The sequence below is a fragment of the Mus caroli genome, unplaced genomic scaffold, assembly GCF_978045245.1.
Source record: "Mus caroli unplaced genomic scaffold, Mus_caroli_1 scaffold_16, whole genome shotgun sequence".
NCBI classification, from domain to species: domain Eukaryota; kingdom Metazoa; phylum Chordata; class Mammalia; order Rodentia; family Muridae; genus Mus; species Mus caroli.
The window spans coordinates 49334821-49347519 of NW_028227271.1; the positions used below are offsets into that span (position 1 = coordinate 49334821).

General features: G+C 40.6%; 1 protein-coding gene across 2 annotated transcripts in view; it reads left to right on the forward strand.

The window, feature by feature from the left end:
• The window catches only part of Taf2 (TATA-box binding protein associated factor 2), a 56949-nt gene that overhangs the window by 22461 nt on the left and 21789 nt on the right, over positions 1 to 12699 (forward strand). For both annotated transcript variants that reach the window (XM_021183378.2, XM_029469800.2), the window contains exons 12-19: positions 459 to 613; positions 1268 to 1382; positions 1671 to 1780; positions 2518 to 2583; positions 4030 to 4282; positions 6698 to 6838; positions 9399 to 9509; positions 11462 to 11655. In XM_021183378.2, coding sequence (XP_021039037.1) covers positions 459 to 613; positions 1268 to 1382; positions 1671 to 1780; positions 2518 to 2583; positions 4030 to 4282; positions 6698 to 6838; positions 9399 to 9509; positions 11462 to 11655 — 1145 coding nt within the window. The remainder of the gene's footprint in view (positions 1 to 458; positions 614 to 1267; positions 1383 to 1670; positions 1781 to 2517; positions 2584 to 4029; positions 4283 to 6697; positions 6839 to 9398; positions 9510 to 11461; positions 11656 to 12699) is intronic.

Here is a 12699-nt window from a genome sequence, read left to right on the forward strand (position 1 = left end):
GATGGTGTAGATGTTAACTAGTGTCGGCATTTATGAGTTTCCTTTTTAATGCTGGTGAGCCATGGTACTCTCACATGCGCTAGGTGAATGCCATCCTGCTGAGTCCCAGCTCCACTCCTCTCCCATCTCCCCCTTTAAAGTAGAACACATGAGATTTAAGACAGGTCTGACATGGGAGTACCCTGCGCTCCTAATGTGTATCCTTAGTTTTGAATTCCTGTGTTTTACATATTGTGCTTCTTAATAAATGATATTATGCTACCATTCAGTAATGTTTCTCTGAACAGTGCTCTTATATTCTGTTTAAATATTTGTGTATTTTTCTTCCTGATAGTTTTTAACCTGAAAATGAATGTTACGTAATTGTTACCTTCTGTAAATGATCAAATGATGTGCCAGTGCAGACTGGGTGCAGTGTGCAATTGGAAACAGTGTTATATGCTCTTCTGTCTTTGCAGGTTTTCAATAAACTACTAAGTCTGGCCAGTACTGCTTCATCTCAGAAGTTCCAGTCACATATGTGGAGCCAGATGCTGGTTTCCACTTACGGGTTTTTGAAGTCCATTTCCAATGTCTCTGGCAAAGACATCCAGCCCTTAATAAAGCAGTGGGTGTATCCTTTTCAGTAGCAGTTCAGCAGCATGGGGACAGGAATAAGCTGTGTGGAAGATAGGGAAGAGGGCGGTGATCCATTGTTACTCCCTATAAAGTAGAAGTAACTAAGCTGTGAGTTATGTCTTCTGACGCTCCTTCCAAAGGAACTGAAGTATGTATTCATATGTAGACGTTGATGTCTCTATTTATAAATGTTGGCATAGTTTGTACTTTTTAATATGAGCAGAAGGTAGGTTCCATGGTGGATAAGGTAAATACTCTAGCAGACTGGCCTACAACGTTACTTACAAGATGAAATGGTCTGGTGACTTTGAAATATGCTCGAGCTTGGCACAGCTTGAATGGTGTCTTAGAACTTGGCAGTTCTTACACTTTTCACTTCAAGGTACGATGAAGAATCCAGTAGAGTGGCATTACTTCAAAATACAAGCTTCTCAGTGTTTCAGAAATTTTCTTTAATCTGGGAAACATTTTTCAAAAGAATTTTGAATATTTCGCCACATGAGATACAATGAAGTTTACTTTGAGACTTTGATCTAGTGGGAATACGTTTGAAAATTATTAATATAATAGTTTTTTGGGGTTTCTTGTATCGTTTTATTTTTTGCACACTTTCATTTCAATATGTAAAATTTCCTTTACAATATTTTAGAGACCAGAGTGGAGTGGTAAAGTTTTACGGAAGTTTTGCGTTTAATAGAAAACGAAATGTTTTAGAACTAGAAATAAAGCAAGATTACACATCTCCTGGCACCCAGAAGTACGTGGTGAGTGCCTTTCTAGAAGAGCATGCTGCTTTGTTGTCTCCAATTCCTGTCAAGGAGGGCTCTCAAGCTGGGGTGACTGGTGAATCTGCAGTGGGTTTGTACTTGGGGAAGAGTCTGTGGACAGATTTCAGAGTGCACATGCCCTTGTTTCCCCTGTCCTTGACACCAGCTGCTGTTGTACTTCTGGTACTACCTATTTTATATAGTACAATTTTGTATCTTATCTGTCTTTAAAGGTAGGGCTATGTCTTGGCCATTGGTATGTTATTGCTGTTGTTGTTTTTAAAGGGACCTCTTAAAGTGACAGTGCAAGAGTTAGATGGATCCTTCAACCATACCTTGCAAATTGAAGAGAACAGCCTTAAACATGACATACCCTGCCACTCCAAAAGCAGAAGGTAGGCAGTGAGTCCTAACTGTGCACTGGAGAAGCAACTGCAAATCCCACATGTAAAAACGCCTAAGGGAAAGTCCAGTTATCTAGCATGAGGAAGAACACCTTACCTGCTAGCCCCTGTGCTACAGCAGAGTAGCAGTGCCATGCTTGCCTTGTCTGCAGTCTGCTTTTGTTGTTTCTGAGACAGTATCTCACGTAGCTCTACCAGCCTTGGTCTTACTTCTGCCTCCCAAATGTCAGAATCACAGGCATGCACTCTGACACACTCAGCTCTTGCTTTCTGTCGTTGGACCTTTGTCTTTGGACTTAAGTATGTTTTATATTTATTTAACTTATTTTTAGGACAGAGTCTCACACTGTTGTCTAGGCTGACCAAGAACTGTGTACCCCGCCTCTCTCTCCCAAGTCCTGACGTTACATGCTTGTGATACCATGCCTGGCTATAATTTTTTTGGGGGGAGGGGGAGTCTTATATATTGCAGGCTGTTTTGCTTTCCATTAACCTTTAACAATAACAATAATAACAATAATAATGATAATAATAATAAAATTCAACATCTGTTTTCTCTAGCTTCGAGGTAGATTTGGTTGTTTTCACACTCCATGTCAGTGCTCACTCCACTTTGCCTTACCTTTTAGTGTTTCATGAAACCATTGATTTGAACTTTTGGCTGCCTGATATCTCCATTCCGATTTGGAAATCACACAGTTTTCAATTTTACTTTTCTTCAAATATAGGAATAAGAAGAAAAAAATCCCACTGATGAATGGGGAAGAAGTCGATATGGATCTTTCTGCAATGGAGTAAGTTACTTAAAAGTATGTAATTACTTTTGAAATGTATGTTCTTAAAATCATTTAGAGTCAAGAGAAACTTAGGAAGAAATCTAAATAAAATTGTAACTCATTAAATATATAAAATTATGTTCAGACTGGATGAGACATGAAGAGGAAATGCAGTATTGGAGGTGTGGGCACAGTCCCAACCTTTGCCCTCTCACTTCCTTGCGAGTATTATTCACATTGATATGCATGCGACTTAGGGCAATCTTAAAATGCCGTTTCTGCTTCCTTACATTATTTGTGGGCCTGAAGTTTATACTTCACGTGAATCCCAGATACTATTGCTTGTGTTTTTTGCACAGCGCTCCAGAGTGTGTTGAGGCTGTCTCTGTGTTTACAAACGGTCTATGTACAACTACTCTTCTACATTGTATATTTACTTTTGGTTAATATATTTTGTAACCCAGGTAGTTTTCCTAAGCCTGCCCCCCCCCTTTTTTTTTCTTTTTTTCTTTTTTTAATTTTCAATTGATTTTTCTGTGCATGAGTGTGTTTTGTTTGCATGTATGTCTGTGTATGACATGCATGCCTGGTGTCTGTGGAGGTCAGTAGAGGGCACAAGCTTCCCTGGAACTGGAGTACAGACTGTCATGAACTACCCAGTGGGTGCTGAAAATTGAACCTGGGCCCTCTGTAAGAACAACAAGAGTTCTTAGCCACTGAGCTGTCTCTCTAGCCTTTGGACTTAGGTTATTGATTCTCCTGCTCCCATCCTCTCCCCCGCCCCCTACCTGTTAGGATTATAGCTGATTGTGATAGTTACTGATTGATATTTCTTACATGTTCAATATTTTTATACCAAGTACTTCACAAACACCCAGTATTAAACTGAATTAGTATTACAAGTGGTATTACTTTGATCAAAATATTGGTATAGACTTGAGTTTTACTTTGCGTGTTACTTAAATACGTGAGAATAAACCAGTGGACCTTCCTATTATAATTTGAGAGCTTTCTTGAGAAAAGTACCCATGTGCCAAGCGTTTAAATATCAACTATAGTTAGTCCAGTAGAGTAAATGCTTTTCTTTTATATTTCCTTTTAAATTTCCAGTAAGGGATAACATTTATACTATAGGCATTTTTTTAGGTTATGGAAAATTAATCAAAGACAGTTTATATTATTTGTGTTTTGATATTTCATAATTGCAGGTAAAAATGTCTAGAAAAATATTTGCAGTGGAAAATTTGGAATTTGGTACCCTATGTAACAACTCTTCATATCCTGAAAGATCTCTTTAGAAAGGTTGTGCGAAAGTTAGCATAACACAGTGAACGTGTGTTGAGATTTTAAAATATGGCTGTAGTAAAACTCAACAACGTGAAACACTGTTTAGAGCAGAGTCTGCGTAGCGTCTGCTTGTTTCTGTTTCCCAGAGGTAAGCTTTAAAATTGTGTTTTCTCTTAGTGCTGACTCCCCTTTGTTGTGGATAAGGATAGACCCAGATATGTCCGTCCTGAGGAAGGTGGAGTTTGAGCAGGCTGATTTTATGTGGCAGTATGAGCTCCGCTATGAAAGAGATGTTGTAGCTCAGCAGGAATCCATCTTGGCCTTGGAAAAATTCCCCACTCCGGCATCGCGCCTCGCGCTCACTGATATACTAGAGCAAGAGCAGTGTTTCTACCGAGTCAGAATGTCGGCGTGCTTCTGTCTTGCAAAGGTGAGGTTCCAAGGAGAACAGAAGATTGCCAAAGGATTGCTTGCACTTTGCACAAAGGCTCCAAGAATGAATTCAAACTCACCAGAGTCTTTTTAAGTTTTTCTTGGTAACAGTTCTTTTGAAATCTTGTACCACACTGATTTGAAAGAAACATGTTTGACATAAAAATAGATATGTACAAAAATGTCATTATTGTCAAACTGAAAATGGAGGAGAATTCTTCCATTTTAAAATTACCAACTATATTTTAAAGCTAAGAAAATTTTGGCTAGAAATTCTGTGATTGGGGGCTGGAGAGGTGGCTCAGGGGTTAGGAGTGCTGGCCACTCTTCTGATGGTCCTGAGTTCAGTTTGTAGTAAGCATGTGGTGTCTCATAGCCATCTACAATGAGATCTAGTGCCCTCTTCTGGCATGCAGGCATACATGCCAACAACAGAGCACTCATAAGTAAGTAAATCTTCAAACAGTGAAAAGAAATTGTGTTTGTAATGGTTTATGTTTTTACATGAGAATACATAAAATTAACAAATCTTAATTGTGGTAGTTATTTTACTTTGTTTTTAGAATTAAAATTAGTGATAATTTACAATAATTGACTATTTTTATCAATAAACAGTCTCTTTTTTATTTTTTTGGCTTTTAGGACAGGTTTGGTGTGCGTGTGTGCGTGTGTGTGTGTGTGTGTGTCCATCTTTGGCTGTTCTAGAACTCGCTGTATAGATCAGGCTGGCATGGAATTCACAGAGATGCTCTTGCCTCTCCCTCCCAAGTGCTGGGATTAAAGGCATTCTTCACTGCTGCTGAGGAATAAACAGTCTGTAGATTAAAGAACAATCTGGAGCCAGAGGAATGCAGACAGAAAGTTGAGCAGAAACACTGTCTACCGAGTGTTGCACAACATCTGGATAACAGGGCTATTCCCATTTCAGTGGATGCTAGCACTTTATATTTGTTTTGACTTTAGTGATAGCATGCTTTCTGTGCTCTCAGATATTAGAGAGAGAAAAACGAAATTATTTGCTAGAATATATTTCACTGGTACTCCAAATAGTCTTAGGGTTTTTGTTAAAATCATAGCAGAGCCATAAAAACTGTAGGATAAAGTATTTACTCATAATTTCCTTTACCTCAGATACTTTTTATATGCCCTTAAATTTCAATATTATGCAGATTTTTTTCTAAAGCATTTTTTTCTTCACTATTTAAATAATTTTTATTAAAGCAAGAAGTTTTACAATCATTATTACATGTCTTGGGTCAGCTGTCAATTCTGTTGGCTAAAACAGAATTAACATCTAGCTTTTCACAGTAAAGGATTAGACAGTTAAGGGTAGGAATACTGTGAAGTTTTATACTTTGATGAAGGTCTTTTTCCCCAGAGTCTGTAATATATTAATTTGTTTTTACATTTTATAATTTTTGTGAATTTGTTGTTTTGCATCAAGTAATCTAGGGCTAGCATTGCTTACTTAAGCATAACATTTGCTTGGTATATATAGGTCAGTGTTTCTTTTCCTTTCTTTTTATCTTTTGTACCTTTTTTATTGCATTTAAATTTGAGGTATTTCCATATTCATCTGTGAAGCATGGGTTTCTTTCCACGTGTCCAGATCAGGTATAAACAGCTAGGACCGCTGTAGGATTGCTCTCTGGGCAGCTCCTGTAACTTGATGGACACCTGTAGTCGTCAGCCTTGGAGTGAGGCACACTGGAGACGTAAGCCTATGAACTAGTTCCACAGTGGCAGTCTCTAGCCAAGGACCAGTGATTTTACTGGCAAGAGTAGCGTCTGTGGCTTGAAGAAGAGAAAGCAATCATTCACTCAGCACTGGCTTTTGCTCTTGAGTAGTGAGCAGATGCCAACATGAAAGCACTTATAGGCAACTGACCTTGAACATGACTTAGAGGCTCTTATCTGCCGTACACTGACTGGGAACTTCCGTTCACCATGGCTTAGCCTTGCCTCAGTATTCTTCTCTAAATAAACAGTACCTCATACTGGCTTGCTTTCCACTTAAGTGGTCTGAGGAATGGTTCAAACTCATGATAATTAATAATGTTAATGAGCTTAAAATATCAACATTCTCTACCTAAGTGGATAGGGAGAAACCCAGTCTGTGAAGCCTTTGGAAGAACCTTAAACACCAGAGGATGCTGGCATTTGGAAATTAACTTGTGCAAAACAACTGTAAATGCACATAGTGGGGCTTTTGGTTCATCTTGGATTGGGTGGGTGGGAGGATGGTTTGGTTTTTTTGGTGGGTGACTTTGTATATTTTCTTGGAAGTGGATGATAACAGACCAGATTGTGCTAATTTCCAAGAACTGTAGTGTTGGCTTTTAGAAAGCCGTTTGGTCTTCAGAGTGTATTTCTAATGGTGACGGAACGTTCTTCATCTTCTGACTGTTTACAGATTGCAAACTCAATGGTGAGCACATGGACAGGGCCGCCAGCCATGAAGTCCCTCTTTACCAGAATGTTCTGCTGTAAAACCTGTCCCAACATCGTGAAAACAAACAACTTCATGAGTTTCCAGAGCTACTTTCTGCAGAAGGTACTGCTCTTTGTTCTTATGATGCTTTTATATTCACGTAACTTTATTGGTGTTTGCCTTCTGTGACTTCTTTATATGCCACAAACTCTTAGGTGTCTGTTTAACTTGGAAACTGCATATGATAGGTGTATGTTTCTTATAAGCCGGCCTCTCTCTAACACTTCTAGAATTTTCCCTGATCACTGATTTTATACAAATCATCTACATCACTTATAACATGCAGAGAAATGAGTGGCCTTTGATTGGTTGCATGGGGAACGGAGGTATGGAGTCCGTGCAGAGCAGACCTTTCTCCTAGCCAGCCTGCTAGAATGGGACAGTATATTCTGAGTCAGACGTTGCTCAGCTCACACTGCCAGCTTTACTTGCTTGCTTGAAGGCAAGGTGCTGCACTGTGGAGGCAGTGCTAGTCGCAGTTCTGCTGCGACTGTGGTACGTCTCTATTTTCAGAATGAAGAAATTAGACCCAAGGGCATTGAGTGTGTTTAATGTTACACTTAAAGGAGGCTTTCTGTTAAATGGTAAGTTAGAGGGAGAGCAGAAGTGTAGGTACACTGGAGTATGGGAAGAAGTTGAGTGGTTTGCAGATCATTTGCATGGTTTGTTAGGCAAAGCTAGATTAACTAGACCAACCTGTAACGAATGGCGTTAAAGGAAGAGAGAAGGAAGGAAAGTGACGCCCCTGTCTTAGCTGAGGAAGCTGCTGTGGGGGTGAGCAGGGGTGGGAAAGAATCAATGCGCTTTGTTTGGTGTCATGTGGAGGGCAGCCAGAGGAGAAAGTTCATATACAAGGCAGGTCAGGCTTTGAGCAGAAGGGAGGACATAGGAATTAAATGGAGAAAAGTAAGAACATGGTGATTGGTTTTCTTCAGTCGGAAGGATTTTTTTTTTTTAGGTGAGACTCCTGTCATGGCTCAGAAGGTTTTGGAGTAGGGCCTTGAATCGGTATTAGAGCCCAAAGAACATTGTGGTGAGACATTTTCTTTAGGGCAGGGTGTGGCTGTTGGATTTTGACATCTCAGCAGCAGAGATTATTAGCACAAGTCCTACTCGGGATTGTACCTTCACCCTCTGTCATGGAGGGAGAAGGACTTAGAAGGCCCTGCCTCACCCCTCCTTGGTGTGGCAACTGGTAAGGCACCTAGATTCCCATAAGCAATTCGTGTTAAACTCAGTGGGTCAAGCAAAACTAAAACAGTCGAGGAAGACATGACCGTGGAGGAGAGGAAGAGTTCTCTCAGGGCTGGGCAGTGAGAAGAGGAAATATGGAGGATAGAGGCTTGGTTTTCGCTTTTTTTATTTCCTAATGAAAGAAGATATTCTGGGCAGAAGGCGAGCATATGTGTATTATAAAGATAAATATATGGCTCTTTTGATTTTACTGTTGTGTTGTTTGTATGTATTGCTTCCAAATTTATTTGCCTGTGTATTAGCTTGTAGTGTAAAGTTTATTTCTTACTATGGGTTGAAGTAAACAACTTGGAATAATCATCCTTCTAGACCAGATGACTTACATGGCAGGAGAGAAAGTTTCACTAAATCAGACATTTACATTTGCCTTGTAAAAGTGCAAAGCAGTCAGAGAGAACGGATCTTACTGTGGGGAAAGGAGCTTTCCCCCTAGGTTTTCTTACCTCACACTGCCCGCCTCAGGCCCTGTCCTCACTGCCCAGACAAAGGCAGTGGGAGGGAGGAAGGGAGGGAGGGAGGGAGGAAGGGAGGGAGGAAGGGGCCTTGTTTTGTCTCCCAACTGGAGAGGATCTAGTCCACCATGGCAAGACCGACATGACGCCAACCATGAGGCGTGCAGTCGGGAGACAGAGCAATACAAACACTGCTTCTCTCTCTCCTCCTCTGTGTTTGTTCTGGAACCCCACTCCATGGGGGTGTGCCAGCACCTATGGGGTGGATCTTCCTACCTTTCAGCAAAACCTCTGGAAATACCTGAGAGACACGCCCCCAAGTGTATCTATTATTCTGTCTACGGCTTAATTAGCTGTATTTCACTAGCAGAATTTCCTGTTGTGTGTCTGTTATGTTTAGACTAACAGAAAGGTACACTGAATTTGAGACTGCTCTCTGCCCTTAGTCTGAGGGTTGCTGAGCTGTACTATTGGTTGCATACCTATCACCAGCAGATCTTTGAGCCCTAAAGATGATTGTGTGGAAGCAAGGCAGTAAGCAACACGCAGATATCCAGAGTAGACAGTGAAGGTCTGCGCTAAAGGTGAACCACTGCTGAAACTGTGTACTCTCTCCACTACATCACTTAGAAATGAATTGAAAAAATTTACATTATATGTACTCTCCTCCAGCAAGTGACAGCACAGGCACAGAGCCTGTAGACTATGTCCACTAATGGAACTATTCCCTGGATTTCTTACCCATTTCAGTACTGGTGCTTTCAGATGTATCCGTAGTGGGAGCACATGGGAGATGGAGTATTTGGCTCCATCTGTGTATCTGTGTTAACCGCACTGGAATTCCCTTTAGAGTACAAATTACCATAGTAACCAATAAGTTGGGTTATGTGCCTAAAACTCTTTTCCTTTTTTTGTAGACTATGCCGGTTGCAATGGCTTTGTTAAGAGATGTACATAATCTTTGTCCTAAAGAAGTTTTAACATTTATTTTAGACTTAATCAAGTACAATGACAACAGAAAAAATAAGGTAAGGTGCTTTTCTCTATGAATATTGTAAAGTACCCAGTGATACTTGTTTTTAGGGTAAGATATGGGAGCCTCAGTCCCCAGGACTGCAATCAAAGAAGGGAAGAAATACTTGTGTTTGTATTCATAAGCCCATAGTGCCTTTGTGGAGTTAGAGGCACACAACATGGTTTATTGGAATACTCAGTAGATGAAAACCAAGATTAATTGGTTCTTAAATGTTGAAACTCTTATAGTATAGAGAGATTGATACATCAATTTGGGGGGGGGGGCAGCTGAAACTTGATTTTATGAAGTTCAACAGCACAGTTTTTTTTTTTTTTATATGTGTGTGTGCTATGTGCATGTTTGTGCATGTGTATGCACATGGGCTTTAACCATGCCTGCGTGCCTCTGGGTAGGGGACAGGATCAGATAGCTCCTGAAGGGAGTTAGAATATTGAGGGAACTGCCATCTGACAAGTGGAAAAGGAAGAGGAGGAATGTAAATTAGGTGCAAATGAAACAGCAGCTCTTGTCATGGTTCTGTGTGTGCTTCTTTTTAAAGCTAGTGTTATAAAGCTAGTGTTACGCTTTTGGAAAGAATATGGTGTTACTGATAGTTTAGATATTTTGATCCTCTACTGGGATGTTCTATTCTTTGAAATACATCTTTTGTCCAAGTTCCTTTTCTGTAAGTTGAGTTGTTTCTTTCTCTTTCTGTCCCTCTGTTTTCTTACTTTCCTCTTTTTTTAAACTTTATATGCATATGAGGGCGCAGCTTCTCTGTATATGCGCCCTGTGCAGGAGCCCACAGAGGCTAGAAGAGAGCAACAGACCTCCTGCACCTGTATTTAGAGGTGGTTTTGCGCCTCCCTCCACTTGGGTTCTAGGAACCAAACCCAAGCCTTCCTCTGTAAGAGCAGTTAAGAGCTCTTAAACGTTGAGTCGTCTCAGCTCTCTCTCCAGCCCCCTGCGGTCTTTTGCCTTTTCGTTGTTGTTGATTTAATTTCCTCAATTATATGGTGATCTGTAGATGTTGAATGTCTATACTTTAAGGTAGAGTGCTAGTTGATTAATTGGAAGGTTTGTAGTGATTCCAGGATTACATTACAGGACTGTAATGTTTTTCATTTTCTGTGTATATCTGTGGTGTGCATATGTGCATATGTGTCTTAGGAGCACCTGCCTGTGGGGTTGCACGTGTGTACTGCTGCATGCAGAGACCTGGGTTAATCTCAGGTGACTTTCTTTCTTCATTGCTTTGTTTCTTGTTTTCCGAGACAGGGTTTTACTGTGTAGCTTTGCTTGGTGGATCTCCTTATGGATTGGGGCATTGTCCTTCACTTGAAACCAGAGCCTGAATCTAGAGCTGGCCAGCGTTGGCTTAGCTGTTGAGCTGGCAAGCTTCGGGAACTCTTTATCTGCCCCCGAGGGTTAGGCATATGTGTGGGCTCCCATCCCTATCCCTTCCTGGGTTTTAAATGAACACTGGGCACCTAAGCTCAGGCCCTCATTCTTGATGGCAATCACCTGCTCCGCTGACCCATCCTCTAGTTCCTAGTGGAATATAATCTTTGTCTTTCCTTTTTCCTTTCTTGGACTGTAATGCTAGATGGTTTGTTTGGGTAACTGTAGGAAGATCTTACACACAGTGAGTGTCTCACATTCTAATAGGTCACTGGCGAGTGCAGCGTTGTCATTGTTTTCCAAAGGATAATTCTATACAGAGGACTGGTTGTATTTACTAGAAATCTTGCTGTTACATACATGATGTTTGCACTGTGTGTGTGTGTGTGTGTGTGTGTGTGTGTGTGTGTGTGTGTGAGAGAGAGAGAGAGAGAGAGAGAGAGAGAGAGAGATCCTGGTGATGAACTCTTCTAAAGATGTGCTCTACTTCTGAGCTGAAATGATGTAAAGTTATATGTGTTGTGCCATGAAAAGGCTTTGTAATCTTTGAATTCTCCGTCTTAGTTTTCAGATAACTATTATCGTGCAGAAATGATTGATGCCCTGGCTAACTCAGTTACACCTGCTGTCAGTGTGAATAATGAAGTCAGAACTTTGGATAACTTAAATCCTGATGTGCGACTAATTCTTGAAGAAATAACCCGGTTTCTGAATATGGAAAAGCTTCTCCCAAGTTACAGACACACCATCACTGTCAGGTGCCACTCAATTTCTTTGCTGCTGCTTTAAGATTTTTTATTTCTATTTGATTAAATTGGAAAAAATTAAAACAAAAATAAATTTAAATTTTCTGATACTGTCATCTCCAGGTAAATTATTAATATATGGAAAATATCTACGAAAGTTTCCCCCTTTTTAGTGGAATTTTAAAATTAATAATACTATATGTAGTTTTATGGTCAATTTCCATCATGTGCGAATTTTTTAAAAATAACATGATTTTATATTTTTGTGCATGCATGCCCGGACACACAGCATGCGCACACACACACAGCATGCACACACACCTAGGCACATGGTGGGAAAGCACCTGTGCTGCGATGCACGTGTGGAAGTCAGAGGTCAGAGACCAGCTTTCGGGAGTGGATCCTCTCTTTTTACCTTATATGGGTGGGCTCAGGATGAAGCTTGGTCTCCCAGGGTTCCATATGTCAGGTACCTTCGCCTGCTGAGCAATCTCACTGGTCCTAGAAAGTCTTCTTAATAATTATTTTGATGTTAGGGTCCTTTTTTTGTTTGTTTGTTTTGTTTTTTGTTTTGTTTTTCAAGACAGGGTTTCTCTGTATAGCCCTGGCTGTCCTGGAACTCACTCTGTAGACCAGGCTGGCCTCGAACTCAGAAATCCACCTGCCTCTGCCTCCCAAGTGCTGGGATCAAAGGCGTGCGCCACCACGCCGGGCTGTTAGGGTCCTTTTTTTTTATCAGTCACTTGTGTAAACAACCTCCTTTCAGGTTTTGAGACAAGTTCACATGTAGGTCCATCTGTGTAGCCTAGGGTCACTTTGAACTAACCTCTGACCTTCCAAGTGCTGAAGGGCCCTGCTTCTTTTAGCCTTCCTAGTTTTATTTTTATGTTTTAGTTTTCATTTTATTGTATTTTTTTTTTGTTTGTTTGTTTTTTGAGACAGAGTCTCACTATGCCTTTTGGGCTGTCCTGAAACTCACTCATTAGAACAAGTTGGCCTCAAACTCAGAGATCTGCCTGCCTCTGTTGTACCCTCCACCCACCCCCATCTCTGCTT